General features: G+C 42.4%; 1 protein-coding gene across 4 annotated transcripts in view; it reads left to right on the forward strand.

The window, feature by feature from the left end:
• The window catches only part of Mcm9 (minichromosome maintenance 9 homologous recombination repair factor), an 83750-nt gene that overhangs the window by 55551 nt on the left and 5047 nt on the right, over positions 1 to 23152 (forward strand). For 2 of the 4 annotated variants that reach the window (XM_063235099.1, XM_003479743.5), the window contains exons 9-12: positions 18685 to 18887; positions 19418 to 19621; positions 20631 to 20713; positions 21074 to 21219. In XM_063235099.1, coding sequence (XP_063091169.1) covers positions 18685 to 18887; positions 19418 to 19621; positions 20631 to 20713; positions 21074 to 21219 — 636 coding nt within the window. Of the gene's footprint in view, positions 1 to 13177; positions 18559 to 18593; positions 18888 to 19417; positions 19622 to 20630; positions 20714 to 21073; positions 21220 to 23152 lie in introns of those variants that run through there. The other 2 variants (XM_063235101.1, XM_063235100.1) reach the window with 2 other exon arrangements.

Consider the following 23152-nt stretch of genomic DNA (forward strand, 5'->3'; position numbering starts at 1 on the left):
TACTTCTCTAGTTGCTCTAGTTAAATGGGTCTTATTCTTTGGGTGTCAGGTATGGATTTGGGTGGTATTTTGTTTTGTTCTTCCCCCACATAAATTGTTTCTGGACTCATAAAAGCATTTATATTTTCTTATCATCATGCATTTTAAAAGACTCTTTCTACACATTGCATACTGTATAATTTATTGATACGCTCCAGGGGCCTAGACCTTTTATTTCTGCACCCTGAAAAGGTTTCTTTTTCTTGATCCATGCAGTGAAGTGCTGTATAAATTGTACTGCTGCCCAGGGATGTAGGCCTGCCCGTGCTCCCGAGCACCTCTGATGCCTAGTGTTGCTGCCAGTGCTGGCCAGCAATACCAGCTAGGCTTCAGGTTTCTCAGTCTTAACAAGTTAATATTTTGTGTGAAGCAGAGTGGTCACACAGTCTGGATCTAAATCTCTCAGATTGGGTTACATGGCTCCGTGTTTTCCCTACCAAGTACGTGGCCTACACGCAGGCTCCCACTGAGCAGGAATTACTCACGACTGCCACCACCACGCATCTTTTCTGTTTCTTTTGTGAACTAATGTGTGTTTATCGTACGTAGTAAGTGTGTGCATCCTGGGGAGTTGGTACACGTGTGTGGCGCGTCTTGTTTGTACTTCCCCTTCCCCCCCTTTCATTGCCCACACCCCCAAATCCCTTTCCATCTCCACAAAGCATATCTCACTGTTTCCTGTCATCCATGCTTTATTTTGTTCTTTAAAATTTTGGATTTCTCATGTAAGAAAGAACATGAGATGTTTAAGTTTATGTGTCCTATTTTATTTCACTTAACATTATGGTCTCAAGATTCATTCATTTACCTACAAATGCCTCAGGGTTATCTTTCTTTATGGAAGAGTAGTATTACCTTGCATGTAAATATCACATTTTCGGGTTTTTTTTTTTTATTGGTACTGGGGATCAAACTCATGACCACCTGCTTGCAAGGCAGGTGCTTATGCCACTGAGCTAAATCCCCAGCCCTAAATATCACATTTTCTTTATTTACTCATCTGTTGATGGACATATAGGCTACTTCCAAGATTTAGCTATTGTGCTGCCATAGACATGGATATGCATGTTTCACTGTAATGTCTTTAACCCACTTACCAGTCCAATTATTTAAATACAGGATGACCAAAATTTATGTGTTATTGTTGTTAATTATTTTCTTTTTTTAACACCAAGTACGTTTATTAGAAAAAAGAAAGTTATGAAATATCTTCATATCTTTCTTTAAGAAATTAAAAATAAAAGACAGAATAAAACCAAAAATGAATAGGATAAAATAATAAAGATCAGAAAACACAATCCCTCATCAAAATGCCAACATCATTTTTCATAAAGATTAACATTTTGATGCTTATATTTCTGTAGAAATACAAAAGACTCAGAATAGTCTAAACAACTTTGATAAAGAAACACAATTAGGGCTCCAACTCTCGCCAATCCCATGACTTACCAGAAAGTCACACCAATCATGGTAAAACGGCATCGATGTCCAGACTGACAAACCACCAAGGTACCAGTATGAAATCCCAAAATAGACACCAGCATAACAGACATCTGATTTCTGGCAAAGATGCAAAAGCAATTAAGTGGAGAAAGGATTGTACCCTCAATAAATATACTGCAACAACTGGATGCCCACATGCAGAAAACCCAAACTCTACAGCACATCAAGAATTTTTTAAGACATTCAAAAATCAACTCCAGATGGCTCACAGTGGGTTATTTAAAGTTAAGGCAGATGTGATCAGAGTCATTGCTTTGGCTGAGGTCATTCATTCTGGGGCAAAATACGTATTTTTTTCTTTCAGCTTGTCACACTAATGAAACAATATGATGTTTATACATGTATGACATTTATTTCACTGATAAGTATGTCCTCAAGGCATATCCATTTGCCTATAAAATATCCAGGTATTCATTCATTATTGCTGAGTAGTACTCCACTGTATGGAAGCACCACATCTTTCTTACCCATTCCTCAGACGATGGGCACTTAGATTGTTTCCAAGATCTGGCTATTATAAACTGTGCTGCTACAAACATGGGTACACATAGATCACTGTGGTATCTTGTTTTGGGAAGATGCCCAGAAGGGGAATAACTGGATTGAATGATGCCTCCAATCCTAGTTTTCTGAGGAATCTCCATACTGATTTCCACAGTGGTTGTACCAGTCTGCCTTTCTACCAGCAATGGAGAAGTGTTCCCCTCCAGCATTTGGTACTGGTTGATTTCTTAATATTAGCCATTTTTTCTAGGATGAGGTAGAATTTCAGCGTTGTTTTAATTTGCACCTCTCAAATGGCCAGTGCTGTTCAACATTTTTTCATGTATTTGTTTGCTGTTTGTACTTCTTCATCTGAGAAATGTGTATTCATCTCAGATGCCCATTTCTGGACTGGATCTTTAAATCTGAGAGGACTGATTTTTTTTTTTTTAGTTCTTTATATGTTCTTGATCTGAGGAACAGCTGGAAAACATTTTATCCTACATTGTGTGTTGTCTCCTCACTCTGTTGGAGGTTTTGCTTGCTCTGCAAAAGCTTTTCAGTAGGATGAGATCCCATTTGTTGATTCTTTGCAGTAAGTCCTGTATAGTCGGGGTTTTATTCATAAAGTCTTTGCCTAACCCAGCGTCTTTAAGAGTTTTACCTACTCTATCTTCCAGCAGATTTAATGTTTCTGTTTTAATATTAAGATCTTTAATCCCTTCTGATTTTAGCTTAGTATATGATGAAAGAGATGGGTCCAGTTTTAATCTTTGGCATGTGCAGAGCTAGTTTTTTCAACACCATTTATTAAAGAGACTATCTCTCTTCCAGTGAATGTGTTTGGCACCTTTGTCAAATAAAAGGTAGCTTAGTATATCTACAGTTGTTTCTACATCTTCTAATCTATTCCATTGATTTTCAGGTCTGGTTTTTTTTTTTTTTTTTTTTTTTGCCAGTACCACATTGTTTTTATCACAGTAGCTTTATAGTATAATTTTAAGTCAGGGATTGTGATGCCCCCTGTCTTCTCTTTGTTGCCCAGAATTGCCTTTGCTATTTTAGGTCTTTACTCATTCCAGATTAATTTTAGGATTGTTTTCTCTAATTCTGTAAGATATGCTATTGGAATTTTGATTAGGATTGCATTGAATCTGTATAACAGTTTTGGAAGTATGGCCATTTTCACTACATTGATTCTTCCTATCCAAGAACACAGGATATCTATTTTTATAGTATCCTCTTTAGTCTCCTTTTTCAGAGCACTATAGTTTTCAATGTACAGGTCTTTTACATCTTTCATTAGATTAATTCCTAGGTATTTCTTTTTTTTTAGATGCTGTTGTAAAGGGTATTGTTTCCCTGATTTCTCTGTCAATGCGTTTGTTATTTGTGTACAAGAAGGCTATAGATTTTGAGTGTTGACTTTGTAACCGGCTACATTACTAATTTTGCTTATTAAATCTGGAAGTCTTTTGGTGGAGTTTTTGGGGTCTTCTAAGTGGAGTATCATGTCATCTGCAAATAATGATAATTTAACTTCTTCCTTTCCTATCTTTATTCCTTTTATTTCTTTCTGTTGTCTAATTACTCTGGCTAATGTTTCCAGGACTATGTTATTTAAAAGTAGAGACAGTGGACATCCTTGTCTTGTTCCTGATTTTAGAGTGAAAGCTTTCAGTTTTTGTCCATTCAAGATGATGTTGGTTGTTGGTTTGTCATAGATGATTTTTAAAAGATTGAGATAAGGACCATCTATTCCAATTTTCTGTAGGGTTTTTATCATGAATGCGTGTTGGACTTTGTCAAAAGGTTTTTCTGCATCTATTGAGATGATCATATGATTTTGGTCCTTGGCTCTGTTAATATGATGTACTACATTTATGGATTTATGTATGTTAAACCATCCCTGCATCCCTAGGAATAATCCCACTTGATCATGGTATACAATCTTTTTGATGACTTGCTGCATCTTGTTGTGGATTTTTGCATCAATGTTCATTAAGGAAATTGGCCTGTAATTCTCTTTCTTAGTTGGGTCCTTCAGAGTAATGCTTGCTTTGAGGAATGAATTTAGAAGTATTGCTTCCCTTTTAATTTCATTAAAGAATTTGAGAAGAAGTAGTGTTAAGTCTTCACTAAATTTCTTACAGAATTCAGCAGGGAATCCATCAGGGCCTGGGCTTTTCTTTGTTGATAGGCATTTAATTAAATCTTTACTTTCATTTATTGATGTTGAGTTATTTAGGATTTTTATATCTTCTTTATTCAGCTTTGGTAATTCATATGTATCTAGGAATCTGTCCATTTCTTCTATATTTTCCATCTTATTAGAATACAAGTCTTCAAAGTTAGGTATAGATGATTTTCTGGATTTCTACAGGATCTGTTGTAATTTTACTCTTTTCTTTCCTAATTGCATGGATTTGAGTCTTTTATTGGCTTTTTTTGATAAGGTTGGCCAAGTGTTTGTCAATTTCATTTAATTTTTAAAAGAACCAACTTTTTGATTCATCGATTCTTTGTACTGTTTTAGTCTCCAGTGTGTTAGTTTCTACTCTGATCCTTGTAATTTCCTCCCTTGTACAAGCTTTTGATTTAGCCTGCTCTTCTTTTTCTAAGTTTGAGGTTCAACATTAAATTGTTTATATGTGCTTGCTCTGTGTTCCTGATATGGGTATTTACTGCAGTAAATTTCCCTCTTAAGACTGCTTTCATTGGGGGCTAGGAAAGTGGCTTAAGCACCTGCCTGGCAAGTGCAAGGTCGTGAATTCAATCCCTAGTACCAAAAAAAAAAAAAAAGACTGCTTTCATTGTGTTCCACAAGTTCTGGTATGTTTTATTGTCATTATCATTCAAATGTAAAGACTAATTTCTTCTTTAATTTCATCTGTGACCATTGGTTGCTCATTAGGGTGCTATTTAATTTCCATGTGTTGATGATGTTCTTGTGGTTTCCTTTGGAATGAAGTTCCAATTTTACTGCACTATGATCTGACAATATGCATGGGATAATTTCTAAGCATGTTCTGTGAGCCAGTATATGGTCTGTTTTAGAGACTGTCCCATGTGCAGCTGAGAAGAATGTGTATTCTGATGTTGTGGGGTAAGCACTCAATAGACGTCTACTAAGTCCGTTCACTCAAAAGTTTGATTTAATTCTAATATTTCATTACTGATTTTTTTTATCTAGTGTATCTGTCTTTTTGTGACAGCAGGGTTTTGAGGTCTCCCAATGTAATTGTACTAAAACTTATTTGATTTTTCGTGCCCATTAATAATTGTTTCATATAATGAGGTGCACTAATATTTGTTGTATATATATTTATGATTGTTATCTCTTCCTCTTGGATTGTTCCCTTTATCATGATGTAGTGACTTTCTTTATCTCTCTTAATTAGTCTTGGCCTGAAATTCACTTTACCTGCAAATAGGATAGCAACTCGTGCTTTTTTTCTGAGTTCCTATTGCATGGAGTATTGTTTTCCATCCTTTGCCCCTCAGTCTATGAATTTCTTTTTGGATTAAATGTGTTTCTTGTATACATCATATTGTTGTATCTTGCTCCTTGATCCATTCTGCCAATATCTATCTTTTTCTGGTGAATTGAGACCATTAACATTAATGGTTAAAACTGAAATGTATGATTATCCTATTATTCACTCCCTCTTTTTTCTTTTTCCCTTCCTTCTAATTGTTTGCCTTTCTTGGTGATTTCCTACTTTTGTGGTTCATGGAGTTGTAGTCCATATTATCTCTTTCTAGAATGTCCTTCAGAACGTTTTGGATTGCTGGTTTGGTGATCATAAATTTCCTCAGACGTTCTTTGTCATGGAAGTATCTTATTTCTTTATCAATTTTGAAAGATAGTTTCGTGGGTACACGAGTCTGAGTTGAAAGTTGTTTTCCTTTGGAACTTGGAGTACTTCACTGCAAGCTCTTCCTGAGAAATCAGCTATAATTCTGATGGGCTTTCCTTTATAAGTGATTTTTTTTCCCCTAACAGCTTTTAAAATTCTATTCTTTTGTTGAATTTCTGGAATCTTGACTATGATATACCTGGATATGGATTTTTTTTGATCATTGCTATAATTGGAGTTTTACATGTCTGACTTATTTGTATGTCAAATTCTTTTTCTCTGTTAGGAAAGTTGTCTGTCACAATGTCTGTGAACATGTTTTTAATGTCATTTGTGGTATCTCCTGCTAATTAATTGACTCTAGTTAATCTTAAATTATTCTTCTTTGTCTCACCTAACTGCTCCTGGATTGACTTCTCATGTTCCCTTGCTAGTTTTGAGAAATATTTCTTTTCCCGGTTACTAACTGTAAGCCTGTCTTCCATATCTGAGATCCTGTCCTCACATTGGCCTAATCTGCTTTGAATACTTTCAGGTTTTTTTCCTTCTGGAGATCTGCTTGAATCTGCTTTATGGATTCTATTTGTTTCATATGCTGCACTTCCATAATTTGCTTAAGCTCGTCTAATTTTTTGTCTGTGTCTGCTCTTAGCATGGTATATATTTTGATAATCTCTTTAGTTATTTGAGAGATTATTTCTGATTCCATTTTTCCCAGAGCATCATTCAATTGCTTTGTTACCACTTTGGAGAGAACTGGTAGGGGCTTTCGGATTTTCTAGCCTCATTGCCCGTAGGTTTGCCTTTGGTGAACTGGGTGTCTTAAGTCTTCTCATTTCTTTTCAATAGAGTGCAAAACAGTTATATATAATAAATACGACCATAATATATCAATTCTGTTCTCAAGGATTATGATTCAAAAGGAATTAAAGAGAAAACAGAAAAATAGGAAAAGAAAAAGAGATTATAAGTAAATTGGAGGACAAAGATGAATCCCAGCAACTTGGAGAGATGGATGCGGCAGACTGAAGGAAAGAGAGCTGGCAGAGAACAGAACAAAACCACAGCAGAAGGAGATTAAGGACCTCACTCACACTCAAAGAAAAGCAATAAAAGAGAAAGAGATTTAAAAAACTAAAACAAGAAAGGAAGAAAAGGGAAACAAAAATAACAACAAAACAAATAGAATCTAGGATTCTCTTTGGATTCACCAGCAGGCAGCCTGTGGAGATGGCGTCCCAATCGTGCCACTGTTTCCCCGCAAGCCAGGAGCTGCTTTGTGACGAGTAGCAGACGCCTTAGCAGGCCGCCCCGAGCCCAGACTCAGCGGGCTCACTGCAGTCCACGCAGTTTCCATGGGTCTGTGCCCAGCTAGGAGCTGCTGGAGGAAGCCGGCAGCAGTTCTGGTTCTGGGCTTATTGGGCCTGACTCCAAAATGGCTCCTGGCAGTCACTCTCTCCTGCGGGAGGACTGAGTCCTCTGCACTCACTGCAGCCATGAGAGTCCTCCGTGTCAACCGCTCCCCTCCCTGCCCAGTCCTCCCACAAAGGCCTGTGGGGTCGCCAGCTACCACCGCCACCGTGCCCCCATGCCCGTGTGTCCCCGGGTTCCACAGCTGCCTTCATGCTTCCTTCCTGTCTTCCTCATGATGGTATATTCCCACGTCTAGATAGTGTCTTTCAGAGAGGCTGTGTTTTGTGCTGCTTACTATTCCACCATCTTCCTTTTTTGTTAGTTTTTATAAGAAAAGTAACAGGAAATATAAAAATGACAATTTTATCAACTGTATCCAGTGCAAGCATTAGCTGTTTGGAATGACACTTGCCTGAGCAGTGCCTGGGATAGTCAGTACTTAAGCCTCCTGCTGCCTGCGTGGTGTGCAGAGAAAGCTGTGAAATACTTAGCTCTTTCAAGAAGATGTCCAAAGGAAAACCAGCTGGGCCAAATGGAATTTCTGTTTTTAGTTTTTGGGGAATCTCCATAATTGTTCCACATCATTCACTTGTACAGACAAATACCCACCACCACCACCAGCAACATAGATAGCCTACATTTAAACTAAGCTTAACTAACTTGTTAGTATTTTTGTGGCAAAGTCAGCCTGGTTATGGTGAGAACAGAAGGCCTCGGTCAGAGAGACCTAGCATCAGTGGCACTCTGCCTTAGTTCTTTTCCGACTCTGGGAAATCACTGTCATCCCGAGCTTCGGCCGCTCATCTGTAAAGGGAAGATGACCGCAGCCTTCCACAGGGATATTACAGCTTAGCGTGTGAAATATCCACCTCCTGGCTCAGCCTCGCCTCGTGCTCCACAGATGGGGCTGCAGTGCTCTGTGTAACTTCCAGTTGTGGTCAAACACACACTTTCTTCACTACCTCTAGGTGTGCATTTCAGCAGTGTTCAGTGCAAATTCGTGTGCATGTACTGTTGTTAACAGCCAATATCTTCTCAGAACGGGTGAGAAGATAATGACTCTCCATATATGTGAGACATAGTATTTTGTAGAGGCCAGGGAATTAGCTCAGCAGCATAAGTGCCTGCCAGCGAGCCTGACAAGGGTGAGGTTGCAAGTTTGATCCCCGTACCAAAAAAAAAAAAAAAAAAAGATACAATATTTTGTAATATTTATATGTAACCTGTTGCATTCATGAAGGTGTTTATAGGTTTCCCTACATTTCTGAAGTCAGTTGAGCCTCCAAAATAAGTTTCAGGATTATTGCACCAACATCAGTGCCAATAACCACAAAAATTAATATTCAAGCTTGCTTGCTTTTTTTTTTTTTTTTGGTACCGGGGATTGAACTCATGACTTTGTGCATGCCAGGCAGGCACTTGTGCCACTGAGCTAAATCCCAGCCCCAATTCAAGCTTTCTTTGCAGTTCTTTTTTGTGCATAGAATATATTTTAGTAAGTTTAAATACAGTCAGAGTGCATGTTCAAAAGTAGTTTATATTCTTTTCCTTGTGTAGTTGTATTATTGATTTGATACACTGTTAAGGAAATAAGCTTTTAAATTTCTATTTGTGTTCACTTTTATAATTTGCCTTGTTTAGTTGTTTGCTTGTTTGTTTGTTTTTTGCTTTTACTTGTGTTTGTGTTTTTGTATTTTGGTACCAGGGATTGAACTCATGACCTTGCATCTACCAGCATGTGAGCTAAATCCCTGCTGAGCTAAATCCCTGGCCCCATGTTCAGTTTTTTCAGTTAAATTTTATTTCTCAATTTCTAAAAGATGGTTCAGAATCCAACACTATATAAAAAGAAATCCAAAGAAATCACCCTTATCCCTTTAGTTCTGATTTCTTCTTTCTCTTATAGATGTTCTTTCATTTGTTTCTGATTTATCCTTCCATTTTTTTACAAAAAATGAGCAACACATGTGAAGTCATATATGTATCTCTTTTCTTCTTTATCTAAAAGATAGCATAATATATGCATTCTTTTTTATTTTATTTTAAGTGTAGTAAAAATACAGCAGAACAAGACAGAACAAAGCCAATCAAGACAATGTAGTGATATTGGTACAGAACTTCGAAGCAGGATACTGGGATAACAGTAATAGGTACTTAGTATATCTTGTTATCTTCACAATAGTTGTCCAGTCAATTAGGTGTAGCAAAATCAAACTAATAACAGAACATTGTAAAACCAATTGAAGGAGAATATTGAATACAGCAAAACAATCATTACAAAACATAACACTGAAAATATCCTTTGCCTTCAAACAGAACATAGAAGAAAATCCCCCATATTAGCTATATTGCATATGGTCATCCTCCAAAGAGGTGCTCAGAACTCTGTCCCCAGTTGCTGACGGGTGAGAGGGTGGGGGGATGTTTGATTCTTAGCCTGTGCCAGTAGGCTCAAGGGAACAGCTGACTGGTTCTCTTCCCAGCCGGCGCCAGGGGTGCTTACCAAGAGGGTGGGCCTACATTCTTGACACTACTTCAGGGGTACCTTATAAATTAGGATATAAAGTATTTTGCTAGAAATTCTGCATTTTTGTTTGTACATCTCATTTCTCCCCAGAGTTGTTTAAATAATTTTTAATCTTCAATTAGAAGAAACATTATATATTTATTTATTGTTGTTACTAATTTCTAGTTTTACTGCATTGTGCTCAGAGAATATTTTTCATGCTATTTCTAGTTTAAGGAACTTAATGAGGATTTTTCCTTTGTGTCCTAATATAAGGCTAATTTCATTACTGCCCTTTGTACACTTCAGAAAAAATTTATTCTGTTGAATCAGGGTGCAGCACACACCCGTCACTTAACGAGCATACAGCGGTGCCTTCTCAGGAGTGTTGTGTGGTCTTCTCTAGCCTCCTCACTTAGCTGTTTGTCTGTTGATAGGTTTTAGACTGAGTACTGTATGACTGGTTTTCTGTTGCTTTGTGTCACTCATACAGCTTCTGCTGTGTGGTGGTGGTGACTTTAGCCTTCGCATTTGCATTTCTTAGTTGAAGTGCTTCCTGACCTGAATTTTATCTTGCCTTTGTTGGAATCACAGCTCAACTTCACAATGTTTGCATTGCCTAATATTTCTTGGTGCACTCCTTTATATGCAACCTTTTGTTTGCAGTGTGTTCTCTTGTATACAGCGTGGAGCTGGGCTTAGCTTCATAAACAACCTGAATATCTTCTAATACATTAGTTAGACATGAATTACTGGTATGATGAATGTGTTTGGTATCAACTCGTTTTTTGTGTTTAGCATTTAGGAAAATTGGCCTTCCTTGCTTCTGAATACTTTCTACACCTGCTTACTGTGGTCCCAGAAACTTGCAAGTCCCTCCTTGTCTCCCCCAGTAGCCAACTGCTTTGATTCCCAAGGTTGCAAACCTGATCTTGGTGTTCCCCAGCTCTGCATGGAATCTCCTCTTATGGGTGACTGCCTTGGTTACTTTTCTCTCATTGCTGAAACAAAATACCTGATGCCAAAATTAAGCAAGAAAAGGTTTATTTATCTTACAGTTTTAGAGGCTTAAGTCCGTATTCAGCTGGCTCCAAGGCAGGGGGTCTGGCTGAGGGACAGTCATTCATGGTGGCAACAAGCAGCAAGAGGGAACCGGTAAAAGAGCAGGCAAAAAGGAGCCCACTTCCCTCCTCGTGTTGTGTGCTGGCTCTGCCCCTCGGCAAGTGCAGCACTCACACCACCAGTCTCAGCATTAGACCATGAACCAGTCACAAACACCAGACACAGCCACCGCCCTGACTGCATGACGCTTGGGGCCACTCAGACACAAACCTAACAGTGGCTTTACCTGCAGCTGCCATCATGAGGACCCCATTGTACTTTCCTGCTCTTACCTAGCTTTGCTTTTGTCTCCTCTTCAACCTGGACTCCAGAGTTAGCTTGACTGCCCACTCAAGTCTTTTTACGTGTAGTTTGGAGTCCATAGTAGTTTCCTTTCATAGTTATTTTTTAAGTTTTATGAGTTTTATTGTAAGGGTTTACTTGCCATCCTTGTTTATCTCAGATGTCTCTGGAAGATTTATGAAGGCATTTGAGTATAAGGAGCTGCTGTTATCCTGTGGGAACCTGTATATCAACATTTTATTTTTAAAATTCTTATTGTTTAACAGGTAATGTTAACTTTTGCTGTATATTGTAATATATATCCATGTTTCTCTGAACCATACTAGAAAAAAACAGTTGGAGATATAATTATTTCAAAGAGCTCCAATACAGAAATGCAATTAGACTTATTCTGGACCCATTCGTATCTATACGGAGGAGCATATTCACAATCAGGACAAGGAAGCCTTTCCCATGGATGAAACTGCCTACAGAGTAGGTGGGTTACCTGTAGATTGTAAAGGTTTTCAAGTTTAGAGTAGAAAAATGTATGTGAGAAATTCAAGCCATCTAATGTGTAAAGAGATAATCTTTAAGAGGTTGTTGTAAGATGCTGCAAGTTAATGACTATTGTGTATGAGGAATTTATCATCTGACCTACCGTCTCAGCAATGGCCATCTCAGCTGCTGGTTGGTTTACTGTAGATTATGAATGTACGTAAGTGGGGTTTCCCTTTAACCATGGAATGTTGAACATGACCTGTGTTAGAAATCATATAGTTCAAGAAACAGAACTTTTTCTTTTCCTGACCACAGAGTGAATTACATGTAGCTAGAATGAGCATAATACTTAAGAGCAGAGAGTACAGCTTCAGCCCGCTGAATTGAGGTGCCAGCTCCACTCTTTCCTTGCTGGGCATACGATTGCACTTCACTACTATCATGACTATTGTCCTGTTGTAACAGAGCTTGGTGGAATGGGAGTTTGCTTAAATTAGATATAAAATACAGTACTGTCAACTCGTTGCCACTGTGGTCTTCAAACCTGTCCTTCCATTACTGTGAATCAGAACATTTGTTGCTCACTTTTTGTGTCTGTGGGTCTTTTAGCCTCATTAAGCTATTTTGTGTGAGGTAGTTGTTTTTCCTGTCACCACTTCAAGTGCCTTCCAAGAGGGCCAGAGACGTAGCATCATATCTACTAAAAGACTTGTGCAGGAAACAGTTTCTTGGCCCCTGGCAAAGTCATAGGTTGACTGTCCTTGGGTCAGATGCTGGTCTCTGGGCTGGCCAGTTGTCCCTAAATAGAAGTTTACTCAGAAGAAGTCATAGGGTCATGTGCTTGATAAGGATTCTACTGTTTGAGCTGTCCAGAACTATAATAAGGATAAAGAAATCACTTAAAGAGTATACCCAAACCTGTCATTAAACAGGTGTGTTAGCTTTTCTATTGCTAGGAGAAAATGCCTAATACTTCAAAATTAACGAAGAAAAGGTTCATCTGGCTCATGGTTCCCAAAGTTCAGCTGTCTCCAAGCCAGAAACACCATGGTCAAAGAGCAGGTGGAACAAAGCCACTCACTTCGTGGTGGCCAAGAAGCAGAGCACAGGAAGAGCAGTGGGATAAAGGCAGACTTTCAGTGGTGCCCTGGTGACTGCCTCCTCCCCACATGATGAGCTGTGACCATCAGTGGGCCACACACTCATGAACCAGTCTGCTCAGAGGCTTTGGAGACAGGCAGAAAGGGTGGGGGGGGGGGTGACAAGACAGTGTGGCAGGACAGTGCTTAGCATGTGTGCCTCATGCAGTGTAGACTCTTGGTTGATTGGCACAGTACAGCTCTGTAGTCTTCACGATTCCCCCTAGATTACAGCTGGTACCAGTGTTATGATTTTCTCGTCCTTCCAAATTCTTTGAAGCATTTTAACTTTTGTTTAGAAATATCACAGAAAAGTGAGGATTACCTTGTGTTGTTTTTGTCTCATGCAGGAGTTCAGTGTACCCCCAGTCCCCAGTGCATAGCTGTCATCTTCCTGATATTGGGAACCATTCAACCCATCTGGCTCAGTGTTCATCTTTCATACCATTTATTCAGTGTTATTCTACTGTGCATGGAAAAAATTAGATCTACTTGCAACAATAATTCATCTCACTTTGAATGACGGCTTCCAGAATTATTGCCCCTAATTAGAAGCCTGTTAATCTTTCTAATGTAAAGTATGTAGTAAATTCCCAAATGTGAAAGTCTGATGAAATGTCTCTAGAGACTTGTAGCATAACATGATGTTAATTAGCAGCAGATAGAGTTAAGTGTAAAAAAGAAACATTTCATTATGAATTGTATCAAAATAAAATGACGATACAGCGCGCTCTTAATTTTACCCTTAAGAAAACTTACCTCTTCATGGTTCCCCAGTTGGAAGACTTCTCTTGTAAACCTGCAATATAAATTTTGGATATATTCGGGTCCCAGTCTCTTGGGGGCATCCAATGTCACCAGTTAGCGTGGGTTCCCAACTGCCTCCATCAACACCGACTTAGCGAGTTGTAACAGGTTCATAAGGAATGGGATGGGAAGGAGGAGAGGGGCCACACAGTCATTCAGAAGGGGAAGGAACATGCTAGACTGGCACACTGAGAACTAGTGACTCAGAGTGACTGACAGCAGACCTGACGACAACGAAGGTCGCCAACAGCAGAGAAGCACAGACTGGCAAAGAACAGCCAGGGGCCACCATCTCCAGTGGCCAAAAGAAGCCCTGAGGTTTGCTCTGTGTGGCAGGCGGGGCGCCAGTACTAAGAGCTGACAGCACCGGCAATCCCACTCTGGGCCGAAGCTCTGAGTGCCTTCTCCCAGTATGTGCTTCCTGACACCCTAAGCAGGAGGCCTCAGCTGGTCAGTAACAGCCTGAGAGGAAGTGGACAGACAGTGTTGATGGTCATCGGCAAGTGCGAGAACCAGCCCTCGTCTGAGTTCCACAGAGAGGTAGTGGTGGTGGGGTTCCACTAAGTCTAAAACCTTGGTACTAACTTTCAAAGACATATTCATTTCTTTTTTCCCCAATCCTTGCTACTAATTTTTGGCTGTTGTTCCATGGAGGAAAATCCACTGAAGCTATCAATAAATGCCGTTTATTTCTATTTGCTGGGCAAGACATCATACCATAAGCCAAAGCTCGTATTACTCCTATGCATAGAATTTAAATTTAGAAGATTTTATGTAGCCAATTGGGACTAATCTTAAGAAATCACAGAATTCTCGAGTAGAAAAAAAAAAAAAACTGGATGGCAAGAAAACTCAACAATAACCAACACTAGACCAAAATTTTCAGTCCCAGCTGTCACATTATTCTCAAAATAAATTAAGTGTGAAAACACTGCTTCCGGATCCTCTCTCTGTCACCCAGATCTTTTTATTCTTCCTCATCCTGCCTGGGGTTAGAAGCGTTTCCCCTTGGAAACAGAACCAGTTCTTTCCTGTACTTAGCTCATATACCTTAGAAGAGGAAGTTTCTCCTGCTCATATCACAGGAGACAAGGGCCAGGGTGGGGTGCCCTGCTCCCCACTGTCATCCTCCATCCTTCATGTGGTTTCTCCTTCCCTGCTGTGCTGAAAGATGGAGACACACTGAGGACGCCCAGGGAGCCATCAGGCGGGATCTGGAGTGATGTATGTGTTTCACCCTCATTCCATTGCCCTCCTCCATGAACTGCAAAGGAACGGAAGTGCCATCTTGCTGTCTTGGGGTGGTGTGGGGGAGGCACAAGGTGTCGTGAGTGTGTGGCAGCCACTGCCCTGGCAGAGGTGGGTTAGAAGCAGCAGTGGAATGGGGCTGGCAGCTGGAGTCAAGACAGGGTCGCCATTGTCAGCAGAGCAGCATGGGCAGCAGGCACACTGCAGGGCTGACTGCTCAAACCAGCCTGACCTGACGTTATGATGTTTATACAACTACTAGTTGTTTGTAGGAAGGTTCAAGCATGTAGACCCAGTAAATGGAAAAGTAGCTTTTCCAGAAACCACTGTATTTCCACTCAGAGTTAAGTCAGAAAGAATGCATCAGCATCTTCAGGTTGTGACTGTAGAAGCCTGTGAATGTGAAGTTTCAGATTTTAGAAATATATATTGAGCTAAATAACTTTTTTATTTATCATTTAATTAGTATAGGTTTACTGAACTTTTCATAGGTGCCAGACAGTGTGAGGATAATAGCAGTAGGTTAGTCCCTCAAAAAGGATCAAATTTAGTGGGAAAGAATAAGGTGAGTAGCTGGATTCTGAAGTATCCCATGGAATCTTCAGATGGAGGGGTTGCAAGTCTGAGATGCTGCAACCCAGGTGACAGGGCAGTGCGGCGGGAAGGGCCTGAGGAAGCAAAGGGCTTGCAGCGCTCAGCCATGCACTGTCATCTGGGGTCCAGCTGCCTTATTTCCGAGTTTGTGGAAAGAATCCCTGCCCTTCGGTTTCTGTGGTAATCCAGGATAATCTGTATAGGGCTAACTCCGTGTGCAGTATTGCTACAATGTGGTGGTTAAGTTTATGAAAATAACTGAAGCACATAAAGCTCAGATTGGCCGAGGAAGTGTGTTGCCTTGTACTAGTTCCTGAATTCTCTCATTTGGTGGTCATGACTTCAGCCACTGCTGTGCACATGGACTCAAGACCAGGGCCATGTGCACCTGTGTGTGCCTACATTTATCTTCTAGCCCAGTGCCGGAGCAGGTCTGCAAGCTCCCCACTGTTAGCTGCCTGGAGGGAGACCCTCATCACTGTCCCACCCTCCTGCTCTGCTGCAGGGGCCACCTGACTTATCCTAGTCACTGCTTCCCCACCTACTCTCCGACCTTTCATTGCCTACATTTCCAGGGCTGCCTGCAGGCAGCCTGTCCTCCTAAGGAAGTCCCCTGCTTAGACTTAATTTATATTTCCCAAATTACCTCAGAAATAATATGCCACCTCCCTTTGATCTTTGCAGGTTTGTCTTCCTGTGTATGTTCAGATTATGGTCCCCAAGTCATCCCGATGCCTCCATGGAAGCATTGTCCTCTGGTCCACGCCTGGCCAGTGTCTGACATTGCTCTGTTGAGCAGCCTCATCCTGTTCTTTAGCGCCCACTGTACCCTGACTGGCCTTCTTGGCTTTCCAGGGCTGACCTTTCCTTTATACACAGAAAATGCCCAGAAGTGTCTGTTAATCAGAGAGCAGAAGAACAGCCAATTAGATTCACCTGTCACTGAAAATAATTTTTTAGAATTATTTCCTATGTTAGTTATCTTTTATTTTACTGCCAGTATTATAGAAATACTCCTTTTTTATAAATGCAAGTCATCTCTGCTGCTTGTGGATTAACTGTGCATCTGTAGGGTGAGTAGGAGCCATGTATCACACTGTTCTTTGCCAGATAGGGTTCCCAGTCCTAACAACGGCCTTTACTTTGGCACATTATCAGATGTCTGTCTCTGAAAAATTTTCCCTCTCACTGATTTTTTAAAAAAGGGTTTCACTTTTTAAAAGTTGCCTTATTTTGTTATTCTCATTCAGTGAATGTCTTTTTGTACCATTTGCTGCAAAGATTCTCAAATCCTTCAGCCTCAGGGAGGGAAGTCGCTGCGGAGGCAGCTGGAAACACCAGGCATGAACAGATGCAGCACGTGTGTGCAGAGATCGGGGCCTGCAGCCCTGCGAGACAGACTTCCCACTAACCAAAACCAGACACGTTTGCATACGTGAGCCTCAGCAGGCTATCTGAGGACTTGCCTGACATTGATTAGTTGAAGTGCTAAATTACAAGTGCTAAATTACCTTGTGTCCTGTGATCCTGCACTGGCCCATGCAAGACTCCGTGCCTCTCCCCAGGAACTGCCCTTCTGTCCTGCCCCTTCCTGTGTCCTGTCAACCACCCCCAAGGCTGCCCAAACTCCATGCTAAATCAGCCGTTAGACTTCTTCCTGATTTCCTTCCCCCATGATTAGAGAAATCAAGATAAAATGAACACACAGAAGCTTTTTGTTCACCCCTCACCATACCTTAAAATGCCCCCATCTGCCACCTTTGAGGATATACCTCCCTCAGTTTGGAAATGTCCACACACCACGAGGTTATAGGGCAGAAGCTTCTTCCTAATATTTCTCTGATTGCCTGTTCCAGCACAGACAAACGCAGTCCGTCCATAGTGCTCAGGAACTTCGTGCTTATGGAACCTGGTGTGTCCTTCCCTGTAACAGGAGCTAGTGGATTACAAGCTCCGTAAGACCACTGTTCATATTTGGCTTATTATTCTCTGCCTCGTGGCACTTAGCAAAGGGGTCTGTTAATTGTAAGAGCATAAAAGCATTAACTGACCCCAGCCTCTGTAACCCTGCCTCCTCAGAAGGCTGAGGAAGAGAACTGCAAATTCAAGACCAGCCTAGGCAATTTAGCAAGACGCTCTCTGGAAGTACAGAAGTCAGGGGCTGGGAACGTAGAATACTTGCCTGTCACGTGCCAAGCCCTAGTTTTATTCCCCAAAATATAAAAACGTGTTTACTGAAAAGTTAACAGTTCTCCTCAAGATAAATATTGTAACCGCAATATTATATATTGTAATCCCTTTTCTTATTCACCTTGCAATCTGGAAAGTTATTTTTGTAATTTCGTTGATACGTTATTGGAATCCCAGTGAATTAATTCCAGTCTACTACCTCCAGTGCAACCCACGGTGAGAAGAAAGACATTAAGACATATTTATAGCTATGGGCAGCAAAGAGGTCCTGAGTCCGTCCTAGGTGAGGACACACAGAACAAAGGCCTTGATGCAAGGCCTTCCCCAGAATTTATTATCTTGTGGCGAAGGGAGTGGCTCAAGGATGAGTGACAGGATGGCAGGAATTACCTGAGCAAGGGAAGCTGAGCTGGCTGGGCCGAGAGCAAGCGCCTCTGCAATATGCAGGGAGAGAGATATGCAGGAAGACCAGTCTGCATGACTCGATTGGGTAGCATCTGAATGTTTTAGGAGGCTGTTGCTTCAGTTTCTGATATGTAAACCCCAGTGCCCTGGGAAGTCATAGCCTCTTACCTTGTAGCTGGAACCCACTTGATGTTCCTATAGCTATGTGTCTCTACCATCCTACCGTGAGCAACTGTTCTATAGGGAACACAGTGCAAGCAAGCAGGAAACTGTTGGCTGGCTTCTGATTACACATCAGTACCTCCACTGGCCTTATTTGCATTGCTTAGAGCCAATTGAAGGAGAAGAAAATAGCTTAGCCAGCTCTTAGAGACGGGATTTGGTTTCATTAATGCCAAAGCAATTGTTCTGCATTCTAGGGGAGCTGCCCAGATCATCTCCTACAATAAGCTAGCTTTAGTATGCTTTGTTGGTGAAGCTGGTGTTTGGGCTCCCTGAATCATTCCATATTTTCCTTCACAGAAGTTACTCTGGATTTTCAAGGTACCAGTGCAACTGTATTTTATTAATAAGGTTGCACTCACATCCGTGGATTTGCCCTCTTTCCTGGTAGCCTTGTATGCAAGCTGAACACAAGAACCACCATCCTGGCAGCCACCAATCCCAAAGGCCAGTATGACCCCCAGGAGTCCGTGTCAGTGAACATCGCCCTCGGCAGTCCGCTCCTCAGTAGATTCGACCTGATCCTTGTTTTGCTTGATACCAAGAATGAAGACTGGGATCGAGTCATTTCATCCTTCATCTTGGAGAATAAAGGTGTGTAAAGAAAGCTATTCAGGCTGAAAGAGAAAGCTTAGGTCTAAATAAAGGCAGTTTTCCTGGAAAACAGTGAAATGCTCAAGATACCTGTTTTACAGACGCCCAAGGGATGCTTAGCCAGAAGGTGGTCTGTGAGAGGAGCAGGTTAGCAAGCCCAGCATAATGAGCAGAGGGGAAGGGCTGCGCCACCTGCCAGGGGAGATGACCATGAATGCAGGTGTCCTTGGGACAAGAGGAGGAGACCTCATGGTGCCGCATTACTGTAACTCAGCTCTTGCCACACAAACGGGACTGAATGGTGAGGTGAAAATCACTAAATGCAAGCCCCTCTATAAGCAGATTTCCTTAAGTACTCTGATTACTAGCAAGCAGAATAGAATATCCTGAATGATATTAGCCCCGGAGGAAGCACACCTTTACTGCTCACTCTGGACAGACAATGGGCTGGATTTCAGGACCACAGAGCCTGGAGGCTGTCTTTTAATGATGAAACCCTTGCTGTTGTTAAAACTGGCTGGCTGACGCAGGCTGCCTGAGCAGGGCCAAGAAGCTATGGAGCATGGAGAAGATGAAAACCTACTTCTGCCTCATCAGGACGCTGCAGCCCACGCTGTCGGACGCAGGCAACCAGGTTCTGCTGCGCTACTACCAGATGCAGAGGCAGAGCAATGCCCGCAACGCAGCCCGCACAACCATCCGCCTGCTGGAGAGCTTGATCCGCTTGGCCGAAGGTGAGCTCAGTTGCTGAGGGATGCTTTCACTGAGTCCCAGGGTTTAGGGCGTGATGTGGGTACCCCAGAACAATCCCTACCCAGGGTACCCATGGTCACGTGACAGCACAGGCACTGAGCCCTGGAGCTCACTGTTCTGGACAGGAAGGGTGCCGAGCTGAAGTTGTGTTCTTGGAGCCTTCTCCTCAGGATTGCCCATAATGTAAGGTGCCAGCCCTCGGAAGGCCTCACTTTCACTGTGCAGGGCTCTCAGCCCTTGGAGTGGGGAGGCTCTTGTCCCACGTGCAGCAGCATCTCCAGCCACTCGGCCACTCAGAGGCATCCTGCTGTTACAGTAATGAGGTCAAGAGCGCTATGCCCTGACCTCCCTGGGGCTCGGGACTGATGCGGGCACGCATGGCTAACACGCCCCCTACCCCCCCCGCCTGCTGTCCAGCATTGGCTTTTACACTGCAGCCTGTGTTCAGATAACTCTTAAAATACATGCACTGAATGTATTATATCATGAAATCATATAAGCTTAATAAAAAGTATAATAAAACAAAAGGACCTCATTTTTTCCAAGGATTTGTAGCTAATAGGAAGGCAAGAAATACCCAAAATTCAAGCTTGTTCATTTGGTAGCTTTGAGAAGCTCGTAAATCATAGATAAAAATAAATGCCAGAGATGAAAAATGAGTTTTAATTTTGCATGTTTCTATAACAGATTAAAAAATGAGGGTTGAAAGTTACTGAATATTAAATATAATGTTCATACAGCTCCTGTATTTCCCAGGGTACTTTTTCATATGAATAGACAATATTACATGAGCTAAGTGGAAAGTTTAAGCCTTTTATTAACACAAAACTGTAAAGCCAGTGCAATGCAGACTTCTGTACTTCATCTGGTAAAATGAGTTTATTAGGAATAGCTTATTCCTAAAGTACAGTTTTGGAGAGGGGAGACAGGTGCAGAAGTACACTTATCCCCTCACATAACCCTAAAATCAGGTGAACTTCATTTTCACAGCCCACGCCCGCCTGATGTTCCGTGACACCGTGACCCTAGAAGACGCAGTCACCGTGGTGTCAGTGATGGAGTCCTCCATGCAGGTGAGAGACTTTGCACACCAAGCAATTGTTTTCCCTGACTGCAGGCTCCCCAGCATGGTCTCCAGTTCTGCACATGCTCATGTTCGGACTCAAGTGCTGGGCCCCTGCAGAGGGGGACGGCACTGTCCTGTCTCTGGGTGTTGGTGTGGGGCAGGGGCTGCCCTTGTCCCTTGTTGGTGTAAAGCAGTGAGTTTCAGCACCCTGGGGAGGGGGTGGTGTCCATGGTCTCACTGTGACAGTGTAGCTGCCTGTAGTAGTGCCACCCAGATACTGAGGGGAGAGAAGGGATCCCAGAGACCCAGCACCTGGAGGGGGATGTGTGGGGCTGCCCTGGGACGCCGGTGCCCTCTCCCTCTGCAGGGCGGAGCGCTGCTAGGAGGGGTGAACGCTCTGCACACGTCCTTCCCTGAAAACCCTCGCGCACAGTACCAGCAGCAGTGCAAACTCATTCTTGAGAGGCTGGAGCTGCCGAGCCTCTTGAGTGAAGAGCTTCAAAGGCTGGAAAGGTAAGGAAGGAAAACCCAGAGAGGGAAATAGAAACCTTTCCCTGGCATTTGAGAAACAAAGGTTTGTAAACTAAGTGAAAAAGCCGCTGTCCTGTGTCTCGATGTGTAACAAACACGGCAAGACTCCGTGCTTCTTAGAAAAAAAGAAATTGTTCAAAAGTGAAAGGAGCTAGGGAGGAGGATGGGGGAAGGAAGGAAGGGGAAAGAAAAAAGTGATAAAGAAGGGTAAAATGGAAACAAAGCTTTGTAAATAAGGAGAAGAGGCATTGAAGGGAGGGGAGGGGATTGAGGAAAAAAAAAGAATCAAGACAAATGTATACAGGTACAAATTCCTTATGATGAATATGATTTTATGTATATATAGATTATACCAGTAAATTTAGTTAGAAATAAAAACAGGGCCAGGGATATAGCTCAGCGGCATAAACACCTACCTGGCAAGCACAAGGTCCTGAGTTCGATTCCCTATACTAAAATAAATAAATAAATAAGATTTTTAAACAAAAGACAAAAAGAAGCAAGCCCTAATGTTACTCCCTGGACAGGTGTCAGGTGCAGACACCCCAAGAGAGGCATCTCCTTGCCACACACAGGCCAGCTGGGCCAACAGCCTGGGAGGATAGAAGCTTTCCTGGCACTTGTGGTAGTGTGGACAGCAGGAAGCCATGTGTCTGGTAGTCAGTGACCACATGCATCCCTCGCTGATGAAAATCTGGGCTGAATGGCAGAGCTTGTGGTCCCCTCAGTACTGGGGTCGCCTCTGGGGCATAGGCATGGGAATGGCAGGACTGCAGCAGGCATCTGCGTGACCAGGGAGGGCTGGCCTGGCCACCCTCCAGCGGGGCCTAGGGTGTGGAGTGCATGTGAGGGGTCAGCTACAGCTGGAGTGCTGGGGACCCCCCAGGTGGAAACCTTGTTCTTCTGAGTCTCCTGCTGCTTCCTCCTGGCTCCAGCACACACACTAACTTATGACCGCAGGGGGCACAGCCTTCCTGGCTGGCTGTACTCTGCTGGCTCCTGGGTGCCAGGCTGCAGAAACGCACACTCCGAGTGAAAACAGCCCCGGGCATGATCCAGAGTGTGCGAGGCGGTTGCACCACTGAGCCGCGAAGCTTTGCTGTAGTTGGTCCTCTCTTGCCCCTCATGGGCAGGGCTTTGCCTGTGCTGGGGCTGCTCATTTCCTCAGCCCAGGGACAGACACTGCTGGACAGAGGTTCCAGAAAGGAGCAAGGGTGAGAGCCCTTCAGTGTTGTGCCTTAGACAGATGGCAGTGGACTTCTCAAATTCAAAATGACTGTCCGGAGGAGGAGGGAAAAAGAGTATTGACTGTCAAAAATATAGTGTTCTGCCTTAAAATGCTCTTTGTCGTGGGTGTTTCTTTGCAGCATTCTGGCATTAAACCTGAGAGTAACTAAGATGCTGCACACTGAAGCCAAGTCACCTCGAAAGTCATCTAATCAAGGGAGAAAAGCCTGAGTAGGCATGGGTTTTTACCCTTTAGGAAAGAGTTCTCTGTTCCTTAAAAGATCATACAGTTACCATAAAATCACTGGTATTTTTATCAAACTTTGCTTCTGGAAAGTGTATTACCATTGACAATCTACCCTAAGTAGTGGCCATCCCACCTACCTGAAAGCAGAAGCCAGAGGCACTGTCCTGCGGGAAGGTCAAAGTGCAGAAGCTGTACGTGAGGAGAACTTGATTTCTGAGGAAGAGTCACTAATTATTAGAACAGTGGAGCCAGCCTGGCATGGGTCCTGCCTGTGATCCCGGCTCTCGGAGAATCAGGAAGGCATGTTCAATACCAACTCAGAGAGGCCTTGTCTCAGAATTAACACACACGCACCACACACAGAGGGCTGGGGGTGTAGCTCAGGTGCTACATTAAATCCCCACTGTCACTAAATAAATGCCACGTGAATCATGGGCGAGT

Source organism: Cavia porcellus, unplaced genomic scaffold (genome assembly GCF_034190915.1).
Source record: "Cavia porcellus strain 051 isolate PalLab524CR breed Dunkin Hartley unplaced genomic scaffold, mCavPor4.1 scaffold_24, whole genome shotgun sequence".
Classification (NCBI taxonomy): Eukaryota; Metazoa; Chordata; class Mammalia; order Rodentia; family Caviidae; genus Cavia; species Cavia porcellus.